The 15,336-nt window shown below is 50.1% G+C and overlaps 1 protein-coding gene across 1 annotated transcript; it reads right to left on the bottom strand.

Annotated features, from left to right (window-relative positions):
• Positions 1-11,805: 11,805 nt before the first annotated feature.
• Positions 11,806-14,244, bottom strand: LOC123152470 (uncharacterized). Its single transcript, XM_044572003.1, has 3 exons — positions 13,600-14,244; positions 13,184-13,490; positions 11,806-12,086 (listed from the first exon to the last, which is right to left on the bottom strand). The coding sequence occupies exons 1-2, from the start codon at positions 14,101-14,103 to the stop codon at positions 13,275-13,277; spliced, it is 720 nt and encodes a 239-aa protein (XP_044427938.1). The 5' UTR covers positions 14,104-14,244; the 3' UTR covers positions 11,806-12,086; positions 13,184-13,274.
• Positions 14,245-15,336: the final 1,092 nt, after the last annotated feature.

The raw sequence follows: 15,336 nt of genomic DNA, 5'->3' as shown, positions 1-15,336 counted from the left end.
TCTTGCAGCATGTAGAAGAGAGTAGATTGAAGTCCTCCAAGTAGCATCTCCAAGTAGCATCTCCAAGTAACATCTCCAGTAGCATCGCAGTAGCATAATCCTACCCGGCGATCCTCCCCTCGCCGCCCTGTGGAAAAGCGATCACCGGGTTGTCTGTGGAACTTGGAAGGGTGTGTTTTATTAAGTATCCGGTTCTAGTTGTCATAAGGTCAAGGTACAACTCCAAGTCGTCCTGTTACCGAAGATCACGGCTATTCGAATAGATTAACTTCCCTGCAGGGGTGCACCACATAACCCAACACGCTTGATCCCATTTGGCCGGACACACTTTCCTGGGTCATGCCCGGCCGCGGAAGATCAACACGTCGCAGCCCCACCTAGGCAAAACAGAGAGGCCAGCACGCCGGTCTAAACCTAAGCGCACAGGGGTCTGGGCCCATCGCCCATAGCACACCTGCACGTTGCGTGGGCGGCCGGAAGCAGAACTAGCCCCCTTAATACAAGAGCAGGCTTACGTTCCAATCCGGCGCGCGCCGCTCCGTCGCTGACGTCTGAAGTGCTTCGGCTGATACCACGACGTCGGGATACCCATAACTACTCCCGCGTAGATGGTTAGTGCGTATAAGCTCGTAGCCAACTCAGATCAAATACCAAGATCTCGTTAAGCGTGTTAAGTATCCGCGAACGCCGACCAGGGCCAGGCCCACCTGTCTCCTAGGTGGTCTCAACCTGCCCTGTCGCTCCGCCACAAAGATCCACTCGCGGGTGCTCCACCAGCCGACCCGACTTTAGTCTCCACATGTATCATGTATAAGGTATATAGTATATACCCGTGATCACCTCCCGAGTGATCCCGGCCCGATAGTATAGCACGGCTGACGGACAAGAATGTAGGGCCACAGATGAATATACTAGCATCCTATACTAAGCATATAGGATTGCGGATAAGGTATCAATGACTGTAGCAACAATGACAGGCTATGCAACAGAATAGGAGTAACCAACAGTAACATGCTACACTATTCTAATGCAAGCAGTATAGAGAAGAATAGGCGATATCTGGTGATCAAAGGGGGGGCTTGCCTGGTTGGTCTGGCAAGAGAGAGGGGTCGTCAACACCGTAGTCGTACTGGGTAGCAGCGGCGGTCGGTCACGGTGTCTAGCGAGAGAAGAGGGGGAAGAAACAATAAATATAATGCAAACAAATGCATGACGATGCATGACATGACAAAGCGTGATGCTAGGTGCGCCATAACGCGGCACGAGGTGGTACCGGTGAAGGGGGGAAACATCCGGGAAATTATCCCCGGTGCTTCGCATTTTCGGACAAATGAACCGGAGGGGGGAAGTTGTGTGTTCGCTATGCTAGGGATGCGTGGCGGATGAACGGGCTGCGTATTCGAATGCGTCTCGTCGTTTTGAGCAACTTTCATGTACAAAGTTTTTTCATCCGAGCTACGGTTTATTTTATATTAATTTTCAAAGTTTTAATTTATTTTTAAAATTATCAAAATTAATTTAATTAGGAAATGCCATTATGATGTCAGCATGACATTAGGGTGATGTCAGCAGTCAACAGTCAGTTGACTTGGTCAAACTGGCACGTGGGTCCCGCATGTCATTGCCTCATACACTAACTAATAGAATATCTAACTAATTAGATTAGCTAATATTAGTTAGACTAATTAACAAACAATTAACTTAATTAAAATACCTAATTAACTAATTAATTAATTAAAATTATTATTTTTATTATCTTTTTTTTTACTGACGGTAGCACTGGGCCACTGGACAATGTCCAGCCGGACACGTCCAGGGCAGCACCACACATGGCCGGACAATGTCCAGGCCACACCCTTTGGCGCGCCGGACATGTTCGGGCTGGGCGGGGCACGCACGCAGCCAGCGGCCATGGCCGAGCCGGTCGGTGCGGTAGCCGCTAGGGTGCCGAAGGGGGTGAAGGGGAGGCTGCTGGGCGGAGGCAGGCGAGGTGGCGGGGGGGGGGGGGGTCGGCCGGAGTAGCGGGCGGCCGGGTGGCATGGCCGGCGACGCGTGGTCATGCGGCGGTGGGCGAGGCCAGCAGGGGGGCGCAGCGAGGCGAAGCAGAGGCCGCGGTGCACGGCGGGGTGGCCGCGGGCACCAGGCCACGGGGAAGGCTACGGGGCAAGGGTCGGGCGGAGCTGCAGGAGCACGCGGGCGAGCGAGTCCCGTCGAGGACGATTCCGGCGTGGGGTCAGAGAGGGAGATCGGGGTGGCGCTCACAAGGGGTTGCAGGGGACTGGGCAGCGGGGCGCGAGGAGGAAGATGGGGACGCCGGCGACGTAGGGGAGGCAGTCTGGCGAGGTGGTCTCCGGCGACGGTGTCGAGCGCGTGGAGGTCGTTCGGGGAGGATTGGTGGAGCGAGGCGGCGGCGATGGCGTTCCGGCGACGGAGTGGTCGGGCGGGGCAGCCCGGCGACGATGGGGCGGCGTCGGGCCCCGGCGTCGGGCTCGGGGGCAAGGGGATCGGGGCGAGGTGCGTTGGGGCGCCCCCGATCCAGATCGCGCGGGGGGGAAAGGAGAGTGGGGATCGTGGGGAAGGGGGTTAGGGTTTCGGTGCCCCCCGGGAGGGGTTAATGGCCTGGGTCTGGGCCGGCTGTGTGGCTAGTTGGGCCTCCTGGCCCAGGGGAGAGGGGGGTTCTCTTTCTTTTTTTTGTTCTTTTGTTTTCTGGTTTTAATCTTTTCTTTTATTTACTTTATTTGTTTCTGTTTCCCTTTTCTTATTTAATAGTTTATAGTTTTTAGAAAAGTGAAACTCACCCCTCAATTAGATTTGTAAAGTCAACTGTTCTCACAAAAAGTTTGGGACAAAAGTAAAGTACCTTGTATTCTCTATTAATTAAAAAGACATTTAAGTTATTGTTTCGGTCATTGTTTTATTTATTTTAGTGCCTCTAATTATTTTATAATGATGTGGATCCTCCACCGTAATTACTTATGATTTATCTGACACAACCCGATCAATTTAGTTTTAATATTTGAAAACCTTTGTTGTTTGCCTATTTTCGAATTTGAATTTCGAATCAGTTTTGAACTAACGCGAGATTAACAACAGTAACTGTGGTGACGTGGCATCGTTAACGTGGGATTACTGTAGTCTAATTATCCGGGCGTCACATGAGGGCTGGAGAGCCAGTAAGATCTCCTAAGTCGCGATGCTCACGAGCCCCCCTTTTAACGCGCAAGCGGATTGCATCACAGAGGGGTGGACCCATGGCGGGTGGCAACCGAGCAGGGGGTAGTCATAGGCAGATTAAGCATGGAAGGCAAATCAGCCTGGGTAAATGCAGAAAGATACATGCCACTGGGTCAGGCCCGAGCGGCTTGGGGATGATGCAGCCTAAGGGGCGCCCCCAGCGAGGTAAGCTAGAGATATAAATAAAAGGGATACATGCCACAGGGACGGACCCACATGGCCTGGGAATAATGCAGCCCGAGGGGCACTCCCAGCTAAACGAACTTGGAAAATGTCACCTGGTTCTGTCGACCAAGAAGAGTTGGTGCAGCTGAAGGCGTGTGTCGAAGGAATGGCTCCTCACGAGCCACCGGGGCCCTGAGCCTCGAGAGGCTCTGGGGGCTCAGGTGGTTCCTTGAGGACCATCTCCATCTCCGCCAAGATGGCGTGGTACCTGGCCTCCTGAGCCGCCAGGACATGCCGCATGTTGCACTGATAGGCTGACGCCACGCTCGGCAAGCCGAAGGGCATGCGAACGTAGCTGTGTGGTGGGCCCTTGCAACGGCCCACATGCGAAGGCCAGAAAAACTCCTGAGATGCGACCCTGTTGAGCCTTGGGACGTCGATGCAGACGCGTAGCCCAGCATCCTCGCCTGGATGGGGAGCTGCGCCTGGTGAGCGGCGGTCGCCGCGCATGGCCCTTGCGTCTTGCAGTTCCTGAGTGGTCTTGGTGATGAACTCCTGAGTGGTGGGCACTCCTTGCCCTGGGTTCTCCTGAGGGAAACGTGTCGCGAAGCACGCCTCCAAGTGGTGCCCAAGCGCCTCCCTCGTGAGGTTGCCAAGGTCCGAGGCCCTCCAGAAGAGAGCCCCCGAGCCCTGCCCGAGGAGGGCGTCGAGCGCGCCTTCCTATGCAATGGAGGGAGGCGCCCCTGGAGCGGGCGCTGATCCTGACGAGGCTCCAGCTGCGTCGCCACCCTCCTGAGATCCTGCACGGCGCAGCTGCTTCTTCTTGGGGATGGCCTCCGGAGGGCCTTCACTTCTGCTGTCGGGGTCGTCAATTGCTGCAGCTTGGAAGGCGCGCTCGAGGGAGCACACCGCATCTCTTTCTTCACATGGGACTGTGATGATTCCTCCGCTTCCTGGCATCTTGAGGACGTTGTAGCCGTGGTGGGTGACGGCCATGAACTTGGCCAGGGCTGGATACCCGAGGATGGCGTTGTACGGCAGACGGATGTGGGCGACGTCGAAGTTGATGAGCTCGGTGTGGTAATTCTTGCGTTCCCCGAAGGTGACAGGGAGGTGGACCTTCCCAATCGGTGTGGTGGAACCATCGGTCACCCCTGAGAAAGGCTTGGTAGGCTAAAGTTGCTCGTATGGCACTTGGAGGTTGTCGAATGTGTCGACGGACAGGACATTGAGTCCAGCACCACCGTCGATGAGGGTCTTGGTAACTTGCACGTTGCTGATGACTAGGGAATAAAGCATCGGGAGGGCGCCAGCAGTGGCTGCGCACTTGAGCTGATCTACCGAGTTGAAGGTGATGGCGCACTGGGACCACTTGAGCGGGCGCGTGGCCTCGAGCTTGCGGAGGACTGCGTTCACTTCACGAGCAAACTGTTTGAAGATGCGCTGCGAGGCTGGGGCCTGAGCTCCGCCCAAGATACAGGCGATTGCACAGGGCTCGTGGAAGCCCCCAGCCCCCTCGTCCTGGTGGTGGTCGTCATTCCTCCTTGGCGGTGGCAGCAGCGGGGGGAGACCGGCGTTGCCCTAAGGACTATCCTCACGAGGCTGGTCCCTCCACGCGCCCTCGCGAGGATGATCCTGCCAGTGGTCCTCACGAGGACGGTCACGCCACTCCTGGCGTGGGCCACGATCGTCCCAGCGTCCGCCGCCAAGTCCTCCTCCATGGTCGTAGCCACGGTTGCTGCGCTCGGGGCGTCGACCGAAACGTCCCTGGCGGATGGCTCTGGGCTCTTGACAGTCACTGGTGTTGTGGGTGTTCAGGTTGTGGAAGGTGCAGAATGGCCGTCTATTCTTGGATGACTCAGGCTGATCTCTGCCCCGCTTGCTGTCGGGCTCCGCTGCGAGCACGGCCGCTTCCTTGCGCTTCACGTCCTTGGCCTTGGCCTTCTTTTCCTCTACGCCCGCAGCTGGCAGCTCGAGGAGGGAAAGGCGCCCCTCCTCAGCTCTTGCGCACTTGGTCGCCAGGTTGAACAGCTCCTGAGACATGCACATCTCCTCGTGGATAGCGAGATCTTCCTTCATCTTGACGTCACGGACGCCGTCAGAGAACGCGGAGATGATGGCCTCATTCGTGACCTTGGGAATCTTGAGGCGAGTGTTGTTGAACAGCTGGATGTACTTCTGGATGGTCTCTCCTGGTTGTTGCTTGATGCAGCGCAGGTCACCCGCGGGCGGCGGGCGGTCGCGGGTGCCCTGGAAGTTGGCGACGAAGCGGTCGCGCATCTCTTCCCAGGAGGAGATCGAGCCATGTTGCAGGTTCAGGAGCCAGGAGCGGGCACCATCCTTGAGGGCCATGGGAAACCAGTTCGCCATGACTTTCTCGTCGCCGTTGGATGCTTCGATGCTCAGCTCGTAGAGCTGCAGGAACTCTGGGGGGTCGGCGGTGCCGTCGTAGCGAGGAGGCAGATCCGGCTTGAACTTGCTTGGCCAGGCGACACTACGCAGCTCGGGGGTGAAGGCGCGGCAGCCGGCCATGGTTGTCGGGGCCCATCTCGGAGGTGGCGCTTGGTCTTGGTGAGGCCCGCGTGCCGCTACCGCAGGTAGCGCGCGGTCTTGGCGAGGTGGCGCGGGGAGCGCAGGTGCAGCTTCTCGCGGCCGAGGGATTTCTTGGCAGCTCCTCTCTTCGCGCGCGGGCACCGGGCGTGGCGGATCACGCCGTGGGGCCGCGCGCCTTGGCGTCAAGGTGCAGTCTTGGGGCAGAGGTGGTGGAGGTGCGCCATGGGCCACGTCGCCGGTGGCTGGCGGAGGGTGAGGTAGAGAGAGGGACGGTGCCGGGGAGCCCCCTGCGGTGCAGATGACCTCGGCGACGCGGTCGAGCCACTCCTCGTAGAGGTCGTCGACCAGGCGGTAGCGCAGGAGCTCGTTTGCCGCGAGGAGAGCCGCCCGCGCGTCCATGGGAGTGCGGTGTGCATGAGACGAAGAACCAGCCGGGGTCAGTGATGGAGTGGCGGTGCGGCCATCCTGCCGCACCGATGGGTGCAGCGAGGACGCTTGCTGCTCGTTCCCCGCCGGACCGGTGGCGGCATTGGCGGTGGCAGACAGAGAACGACGAGGTGGCCCACCGACAGGAGCCGTCTGAGCAACGCGGACGGTGAGGGCAGCCTGGCGCTCAGCTCGAGCGCGGCGAGCGTCCGCCATGGAGACGACGGGGCGACGGAAGGGAAGCTACGGCGCACCCCTACCTGGCTCGCCAAATGTGGGATCTCGGGTTCCGGCAAAACCCTTAAGGTTCGAACTCTGGGGTGCACGCGAAGTTCTTTCGCTCCTACCGATCCATGCCCTAGCTCGCTAAGATCTCACGGACGAACTCGACGAACTCGCAACACAGAAGGACACGAGATTTATACTGGTTCGGGCCACCGATGTGGTGTAATACCCTACTCCAGTGTGGTGGTGGTGGATTGCCTCTTGGGCTGGTGAGAAACGGTACAAGGGGAAGAACAGCCTCCTGAGGTTGAGGTGTTCTTGTGAGAGCGTGGGTTGGCTCCAGACCGGATCAGATTCCATCCCTTTCCATACTGTGGTGACTAGCTCTACTTATATAGGCCGTGGTCCTCTTCCCAAATATTGAGTGGGAAGGGAGACAACAACGGCGGGCAATTTGAAAGGGGACAGCTAGTACAAGCTATCCTGACAAAAGTGGTCTTCGCCTGCGAAAGGGCTCTGGTGGTGACGCCGTCTTGGGCTCCACGGTGACCTCCGTCTTGCCGTCCTTCCAGTCCTGGTCTTGTTGCACTGATATGGTAACCTTTGCCTGATGCCTCGGTACTCCGCGCCTGCGCTTGCCGCCTTAGTTCCGAAGAGGAAACAAGGACGCTGCGCGCGCTGGCGCCCGCCCGATCCTGATCGTCATGGCTCACGTCACGAGAGCCTCGTGAGGTTTGCCCCGCGTTGATATCTCCGCTCCTCGTGAGCTAGCCTGGAGAGGCCACTCCTGAGGAGGTCTTGCGTCGTCCACTACGCGAGGCTTGGCCCCTCACGAAGGTCTTGATTGCCTTGTTGACGAAGATGGGCCGTACGGTCCTGCTAGCATAGCCATGCCGTGGGCCACAGGCAAGCAAGTCTGGGGACCCCCGTTCCCAGAACACCGACAGCACCCAACGCAGACAAGATGGTTGTTAATCCCCTTGTACTCGTTAATTGCAAAGACTAAATCTAATAATAGGAGATATATAAGTTGCAAAGTGAAATAAAATAAAAGGAATTAAATGGCAGCAATACTTTCAGGGTTTTTGTAATACGATGGATAGATGGACCCGGGGTCCATAGTTTCACTAGAGGCATCTCTCTCAAGAATATAGCAAACAGTGGGTACATAAATTACTGTTTGGCAATTGATAGAAAAAACACATAGTTATGATGTTATTCATGGCATGATCAGTACATAGGCATTACGTCTGTGACAAGTAGACCGAAACGATCCTGCATCTACTATTATTACTCCACCCCTCGACCGCTATCCAACATGCATCTTAAGGTATTAAGTTCATAACAAACAGAGTAACGTTTGTAGCATGATGACATACTGTAGACAGAATAAGACCAATCAATATGATCAAACCCCATCGTTTTACCCTTAGTAGCAACAATACAAATACGTGCCTCGCTACCCCTTCTGTCACTAGGTGAGAACACCACAAGATTGATCCTACCACAAAGCACCTCTCCCACTGAAAATAAATCAATCTAGTTGGCCAAACCAAACAGGTAGAACAGAGAGATATACAAAGTTATAACAATTACACATAATAATGTTCAGAAATAACTCAATTACTTTCAATGAACAATCTGATCATAAACCCACAATTCATCTGATACTAACAAACGCACCGCAAAAGAAAATTACATCGAATAGATCTCCGAGGAGAACATTGTATTGAAGGTCATATATATATATATATATATATATATATATATATATATATATATAGAGAGAGAGAGAGAGAGAGAGAGAGAGTGAGAGAGAGAAAGCTATCTAGCTACTAGCTATGGACCCGTAGGTCATGTGGGAACTATTCACACATCATCGAGGAGCGGCAAATGTTGATGTAGAAGCCGCCCGTGATCAATTCCCTCTCAGGCATAGTACCGGCGGAGGCCTCCAGATGGGATCGCGGAAAAACAAAGACTCGCGTCGGTGAAATAATTGTTTTGGGTCTCGCTCTGAAGGTTTCAGAATATTTGGAAATTTATGAATTAGGTTAGATGGTGCCACGAGGGGCCCACAAGACAACAGGGAGCATTCATGGAGCATTCCCACGACCGTAGGACGCTGCTAGTTCTATATATTCTCTGATTGTTAAGTGGGCTGCAGTCCATGCAGCCCATTTTGCATTGTGTTTTTCCAGGAATTTACAGAATATATGTAAATTATAATAGTGTGTTATAAATAATATGTATATAGAAATAAATGAAACAATTTATAAAATCATGTATTGATTTAACATTTATCCATATAATAAATTATGAATTACAAAACTCTTCATGCGATAATTTGCATATTGACTAAAAACATATATTCAGTAAATTCTTATATAAGTTTGAAATTGTTCACAGTATTAACAATATAATTTTAATATATAAAAATATTCATGTTTTTACGTATTTTTTAATGAATGCTTACATAAGTTTAAAAATGTTCACAGTTTTAAAACAATAGTCAGGTAGTGTGTAAAACTGTTCATGTTTTAAGAATTTTTTTAGTTACTATATATTTTCATAAATTCTTAAATGATTTTTAATATATTAATAATTTTAACAAAGTATTCATGTAGTATATATAAATGTTCATGCTTTCAAAAATATATATTCGTATAATGTAAAAATAGTTGGCTGGGATTAGAAGCAACGACATTTAGTCATCATGTGCAAGTGGCCACCGCACCACCTCAGCAGCGTTACTTTCTTAGGAATTAATAGAATATATGTAAATTATATTGTTATGCTATAAATAATAATAATATAAAATAATATTACATTATAAAAAAGATTCAGGTATTAATACATATAATTATATATTTTATTTCATTATAAATGGTAATATAAGTTTAAAATGTTCATGATTTTAATAAAAAATATGTTGCATATAAAAGTGTTCATTGTTATTTTGATATCTATTTCTTTATAACACACGGTTACAATTTACATGTACTTTAAAAAAAATAACAGTGCAACATGGACCGCTGGAACTCCAGCCCACTTAAATCAGACAGGTTATAAATGTTTTGTATCCGTTCGTCAGAACATCTCTGTCGGGTTTATTGCTCTGGCTGGCGCTACTACAAGCGGCAGGGCAGGTGATCGAATCCCGGCGACAACAATTTTTTGCACAATAATGTGGGTGGCTGACAGATGGACCCCACATGCCTCCATTTGTTTGGAAAATATTGGTCGTTCACAGGGGCTTTTTCATAAGAAAATAATTCCCGAGGTGCTTTTTGCAAAATAGCAGGCACACATCATCCAGCCGCTGACAGCGGGCCCATGCCATGTTGGCGCGCCTAATCAGCACCTTGTTCATATAGAAATGTGATTTGCATCGCATATGCACGCCAAAGCCAAGTTATGGCACTAGTTCAATGTATGCCACAAGTTTTAGCACTAAACAGATTTTTCGAGCCAAGTTATGGCACAAGTGGTGTATCTGACTCATAAAAGTACTTCTCTTATGCAGATTATCTATAAATATACTCTTCGTTTATGGTCCTCTCTACAACGTAAGGAGAAACTAGATCTGTTTACAGAGATGTGTACACGATTGGAGGCTACAACGAGGGATACTTTTACCCGACTTTGGGTGGCAGCATGATCTGAGGATTGGCAACCCTCCATTTTAGGCGTTATACGAACTCTACATGTTTCTTTATATTTCACCTTTTTATTTTTTTCGTTTGTGTGAGAGGACATTGTTTGGCCGTGCGCGTTTTTGCTATCCAGAGGCCGGGTGTAATGCTTAAATCTTTTAAGTAATAAAGCACCCTTTTTCGAAAAAGAAGCTTTTATAACTAGGACTAAGCAGGAGCAGCACGACACCCTCGTTGGCCAATTCATTATAGCAAATGAAGGGTCTGGTGGAAACGGTATGAAGAGATACAGTGAAGCCTACCAGTGATCCCAACCCTCATACCAATTCGTCTCTTCGTTGTTCCAAGTGTTATACTCTTCAGAGATAATCAGGTTCAGAGATTCATAGCCTGACACAAGGTCAACCAAGGCGTCGTTGACATGGACATGAACTAGGAAGCGGCGAAGACAGGATGCCGGTCATGTTTGGTCGACTATCGAGGTCGTTTCAAGCCTGAGACATTCCAAAGAAAGACTCTGTCCATTTCTTGTTGTTCTTCAGAGATACTGGCCAATAAAATTGTGCATCAGAGAAGCTTCTATGCCGCTTTGTTTTCTTGAGGTCCAATCACCCAATGTAACTCGGTTTGGACAGAGTTGTGTCCTTGTGTGTTTGTGTACTAGAGTCAGGCAATTGCCCAATGAATTTGCTCTAACCCCAGTCTTGGAATTAATATTCATAAAGTAAAACTAAATAGTACATTTTTTATGACAAAACCACATCCGGATCATTGTCCTGAGTTTATGTATATCCTTCGTTCTATCAAATAGATTACGGTTGGTTTCGTTTGAATAAAATGAATCCAGGGTGGAGCCCTATTTTCCTAAAAGGAAATGGATTACAAAATAGGACAAAGAATCAACACGACACCCACGTGTTACGACTAAACTGAAACACCTGATAGGAAAACGGGAAGCAAGAACAAAAATGCCTGCAAATTCTGTCAGAAATCACTGTCATGCTGAATGTTGTTATTTCGATCAAAATGACTGCAACTAACAACGTGAGTGCTGAACTGTGGGCTGCTGAGAGCACAGATCGTGTGCAACCTTACGATCATCAGAGTCCGGAAGAAAGACACACTACTAAGAAATGCTAGACATTTTGGTATCAAGAGCACATATTACGGTAGGCACTGCAGCTTCAGTTACACACTTAATTTCCTGTGCCTACTTTCTTCAGTTACTGCCAATATGGTTACTGCAGCTTCAGGTCCATTTTTCATGAAACCTCTCTAAAGAATGCCTGGTCATATACAAAAGAGTAAATTGCTAAAGAGAACAACCAAAGGACATCTAAACTCAAGTGCCCAACTAACAGCAAGAACAACCAAATCATTGTTCATATCAGATGCTACATCTAAGAGAAATGCATAGTACAAAAGGAATGCAGGACCATTAACTCACTGCAAAAACCATAGCATCATCTAAGAGAAATACATACTAGTACGAAAGGAATGCAGGACCATCAAATCAATGCAAGAACCCCACAGTGAATGTCAGAAGAGCGACACTAAAACGATTACTTCAACCAGCATCACTACAGATTACAGAGTCGTTCAGCCATCGGATGAAACATTTTCACCAAGTTTAGCTAGCAGAAGAAACACGGGAGCTGCTGAGTTTTCTGAACCTATATCTATGTGTCTATAGGCAAAAGTAGGCGTCCAGTTCTGTTATCATCATATCCGAGGCGGCGCAACTTATGAACAGGTGAACTGTCAGGCCTCCAGCTATGAGCTTTCTCTATATTGCGTTGACATCAGGGTATCGCAGCTCATCGTACGCTGAATCAGCAGAATGTACGAACCAGTTAGGCGGCAGACCAATAATCACTAACGATATAAACAAGAAAAATCTGAAACAATATTATGTGCAAGGAACTAAGCTTTTTATGCACTACTGCAAGATACTACCTGAATTTTATTCACGGGTTAAAAAATTAGTATCTTCTCTGCAAAGGTGAAATGAGATGACTGAACTTGATTTGGCTTTTTAGGGTCCATAATTCTAATAATGGAAAATGTTACGAAATGGACGAACTGAATTATCTGAATCAAAGACAGAACTGTTCAGACCATCTTTTACCATGTGTACAGAGTCACAGACTGATAAATCCACATGGCACCTACTATTTCCATCCAACTACTTTTACCTTACAGACTACAGCAATTTCAGACAAGTTCCAAGCACGATCAAATTAGCACTAGCAGTAGCACTCCAATAAAGTAAGACTCCAAATATCGTGTTCATGCAGCAAAATAGTATTTACACCGACATCTGTGCTTTGTGTGTAGCAGATTCGAGACCAACATTACTTTTCTCGCTAAAGAAGATCAGTAGGAAGCAGATGAACAATCTAAATCTCAGAGTAATGCAAAAAAATAACAAGACCAAGAATACAGCCCACAAAACCTGAATACAACTTATGTGCAGAGACAAGATTCAGTTTAGTGTTGTTGGAACCTAAATTTTGTTCACAGGTTATTCAATGCAAGTAAAATGGGTCAAATCAAACGGATATCACCATCTTCTCTGTTAATTCTGAAAAGAGATGAATCAACTGACTAACTTCCACAGATCATCTTTCATTTATCTAAAAGATTACTGCAGTTGCAGACAATTCCCAACACCTAACAAGTTTCAGACACAACAGTTTCAATTAACTTTTTTTCAGACTATAACAGTTTCAGTAAACTGTTTCTCAGACTATAACAGTTTCAGTAAAAAAAAATTCAAACACAAGCAGATTAGCCATGCAGCAAATAGTAACTGCACCAAAAGTGAATCTGTAAATTGTGCATAACAAAATCAATCAAGACTACCATCAGGAAATCTTTAGGTAGTATGAGTTGTGAGTTGTGACATGGAGGGAGGCTCTCACCAGGGGTCCCGGACATCATCACGACAATCTGGTGGGCCTCGGCGTGGCCAGAGTAGCGGGGCAGATCGACGACGAGTGGAGTCGGCCTCCCTTAGAGGCCCGCCCGGACGCACATGGCGATGCCGTCGGGGTACTGGCCGTCGATGAAGGCGATGCGGTCCGCCAGCTCATTCCTCAGGTGGTTCACGGACCTCCCCCTGAAAGGGAAGATGTGCCAGTTGCCCTCGTCGTAGAACCCCTCGGCGTTCGCTCGCACGAACACGATCGTCCGCCACGCCTGGCCGAGCACCATGTAGAGGACGCGGTTCTGCAGTTGAGTCAAGAAGTAGGAATTCGGCAAGAACAGATCAGGAATTGCTCTTGAGCGAATGAATTGGCAATTCGAGAAGCTGGTCGTCAGGTCATGGCGAACTCACGGGCGGGCCAGGAAGGTCAGGCATGCCCGCCTCTCTGGCGGGGATGGGCTCGACGATCCAGTGCGCCATGTTGCTGACTCTGTCCATGTCCTCGACGCTGACGCCGGTGTTCCAGCGGAGGTACCTGCCGTTGGCGCGGAGGTAGCAGCCGCCGACGTTGCGGAGCATGACGTCGTCACCGGAGCCCGCCCCGACGGCCTCCCACATGATGGCCTGCACGTCCGGCTCATCGTAGTTGCGCTGCTCGGCGCGAAAGCCGTTGTGGCCGAGCCCGAGCGGCGCGCGCCTGGCCGTGGCGGCGAGGTAGCGGCCGTAGGCGGCGCTGTGGAGGAGCAGGTACACGGCGTCGCCCTCACCCTGGTAGATGTGCACCGTCCACGCGGCCTTCAGCGAGGCGCGGCGGTCGCGAAGGGAGACGGTCTTCCCGTCGCTGTTGGCCTTGAGGTACGTGCCGTGCACGCGGCTCCGCAGCCACACGTGCTGCCTGTCGTGGAACCTGTCCATCGGTCGCCGGCGCTGGAGAGCAGAGGCGGTGGGCGCTGCTGCGCGGTGGCGAGAGGTGGGGTTTCTTGGCACTCCGGCGAGGAGAGGCGAGCTCTGTTGGCTGTTGGTTGCGGCGGTTACGTCGGGCGCCAAGGCGACGCCGGGATATTTCAAGGCCGTCCAAGGCTTAAGGCCTCGGGCCCGCGGGCCGTATCCTCGGTCCGGCCCATGCTCTCGAGCGCCGCCTCCGGCCTCTCGGGTTCCATCCTGGGCGCATGCATAAAAAATTTTAACTCTATACTTTTAAAATGTTAAACATGTATTTCGAAAATGTTCCTGATATACCAAAAATGTCCAATGTATATAAATAAAATGGTCATCAAACATATTTTTTTAATGTTAAAGAAGTATAAAAAATGTTCAACCAGTATAAAATAATGTTCTTGATGTATACCTAATGTACGAATGTGTATGAAAGATGTAGTCATGTGGTGAAGAATAAATGGAGAAAACAAAGAAAGATGATGAAAACAGCAGAAACTGAAGAAAGAAACAAAGAAAATGAAGAAAACGAAGAGAGAAACAAAGAAGAAAGAAAGAAATAAAAGTGAAAAGTCAAGAAGAAACAGAGAAAACCGAAGAAAAAAAGAATTTTTTAGTTGAAAACCGTGAGAAAACAAAGAAAATGTCACACCTGGCCACTTGGAATGTGTGACTTGGCAACCCCGCGGGTGGGACCCTCCCGGCGTGTGCGTGTGTGAGTCGCATGAGTATATAGCTGGCCGCATGTGGCTGTGTGTGGGCATGTGATGTGACCAGTTCAAACTCTCACCTAATCTTTCCTCTGCATGTAAAGTTCTTCTTCCTCACCAAGTTTCTCTCACGCTTCCCTCACCCCCTCTCGATCCCCTTCTCCTCTCGTTCGTTACAGTTGGTAATCAGAGCCAAAATTCACCCCAAAATTTTTCTCCTCGTCGAGTTGGTTGTAGATCGGTAACATCCACCACGCCGGTGTGTGCTGCTCCGGCAAGCACACCCAAAATCCGTCGCGGGGTTCGATCTCTTCCAAGCACGGCAACGGCGCCCCCCAAAGCTTCTGCGGTGACGCATCAGGTGCTGGCCGCCATGGACGAGGCCAACAACATCACCAAGATGCTCGAGTCCCTCCTCGCCAAGATGGATGAGCAGAAAGTGGACCACGACAAGCAGATCGAGGTCCAGGCCGCCTTCAACGCACATATCTCGTAGGATGTG

This window comes from Triticum aestivum, chromosome 7A (assembly GCF_018294505.1).
Source record: "Triticum aestivum cultivar Chinese Spring chromosome 7A, IWGSC CS RefSeq v2.1, whole genome shotgun sequence".
NCBI lineage: Eukaryota > Viridiplantae > Streptophyta > Magnoliopsida > Poales > Poaceae > Triticum > Triticum aestivum.
This window is presented reverse-complemented; position numbering and strand designations above follow the sequence as displayed.

Bases quoted from the DNA above. Each gene is read 5' to 3' on its own strand.
- LOC123152470 (XM_044572003.1), bottom strand. From the start codon at position 14,103: ATGGACAGGTTCCACGACAGGCAGCACGTGTGGCTGCGGAGCCGCGTG. The intron at 13,491-13,599 runs GTGAGTTCGCCA...ACTCAACTGCAG, and splicing joins CTGACCTTCCTGGCCCGCCC to AACCGCGTCCTCTACATGGT.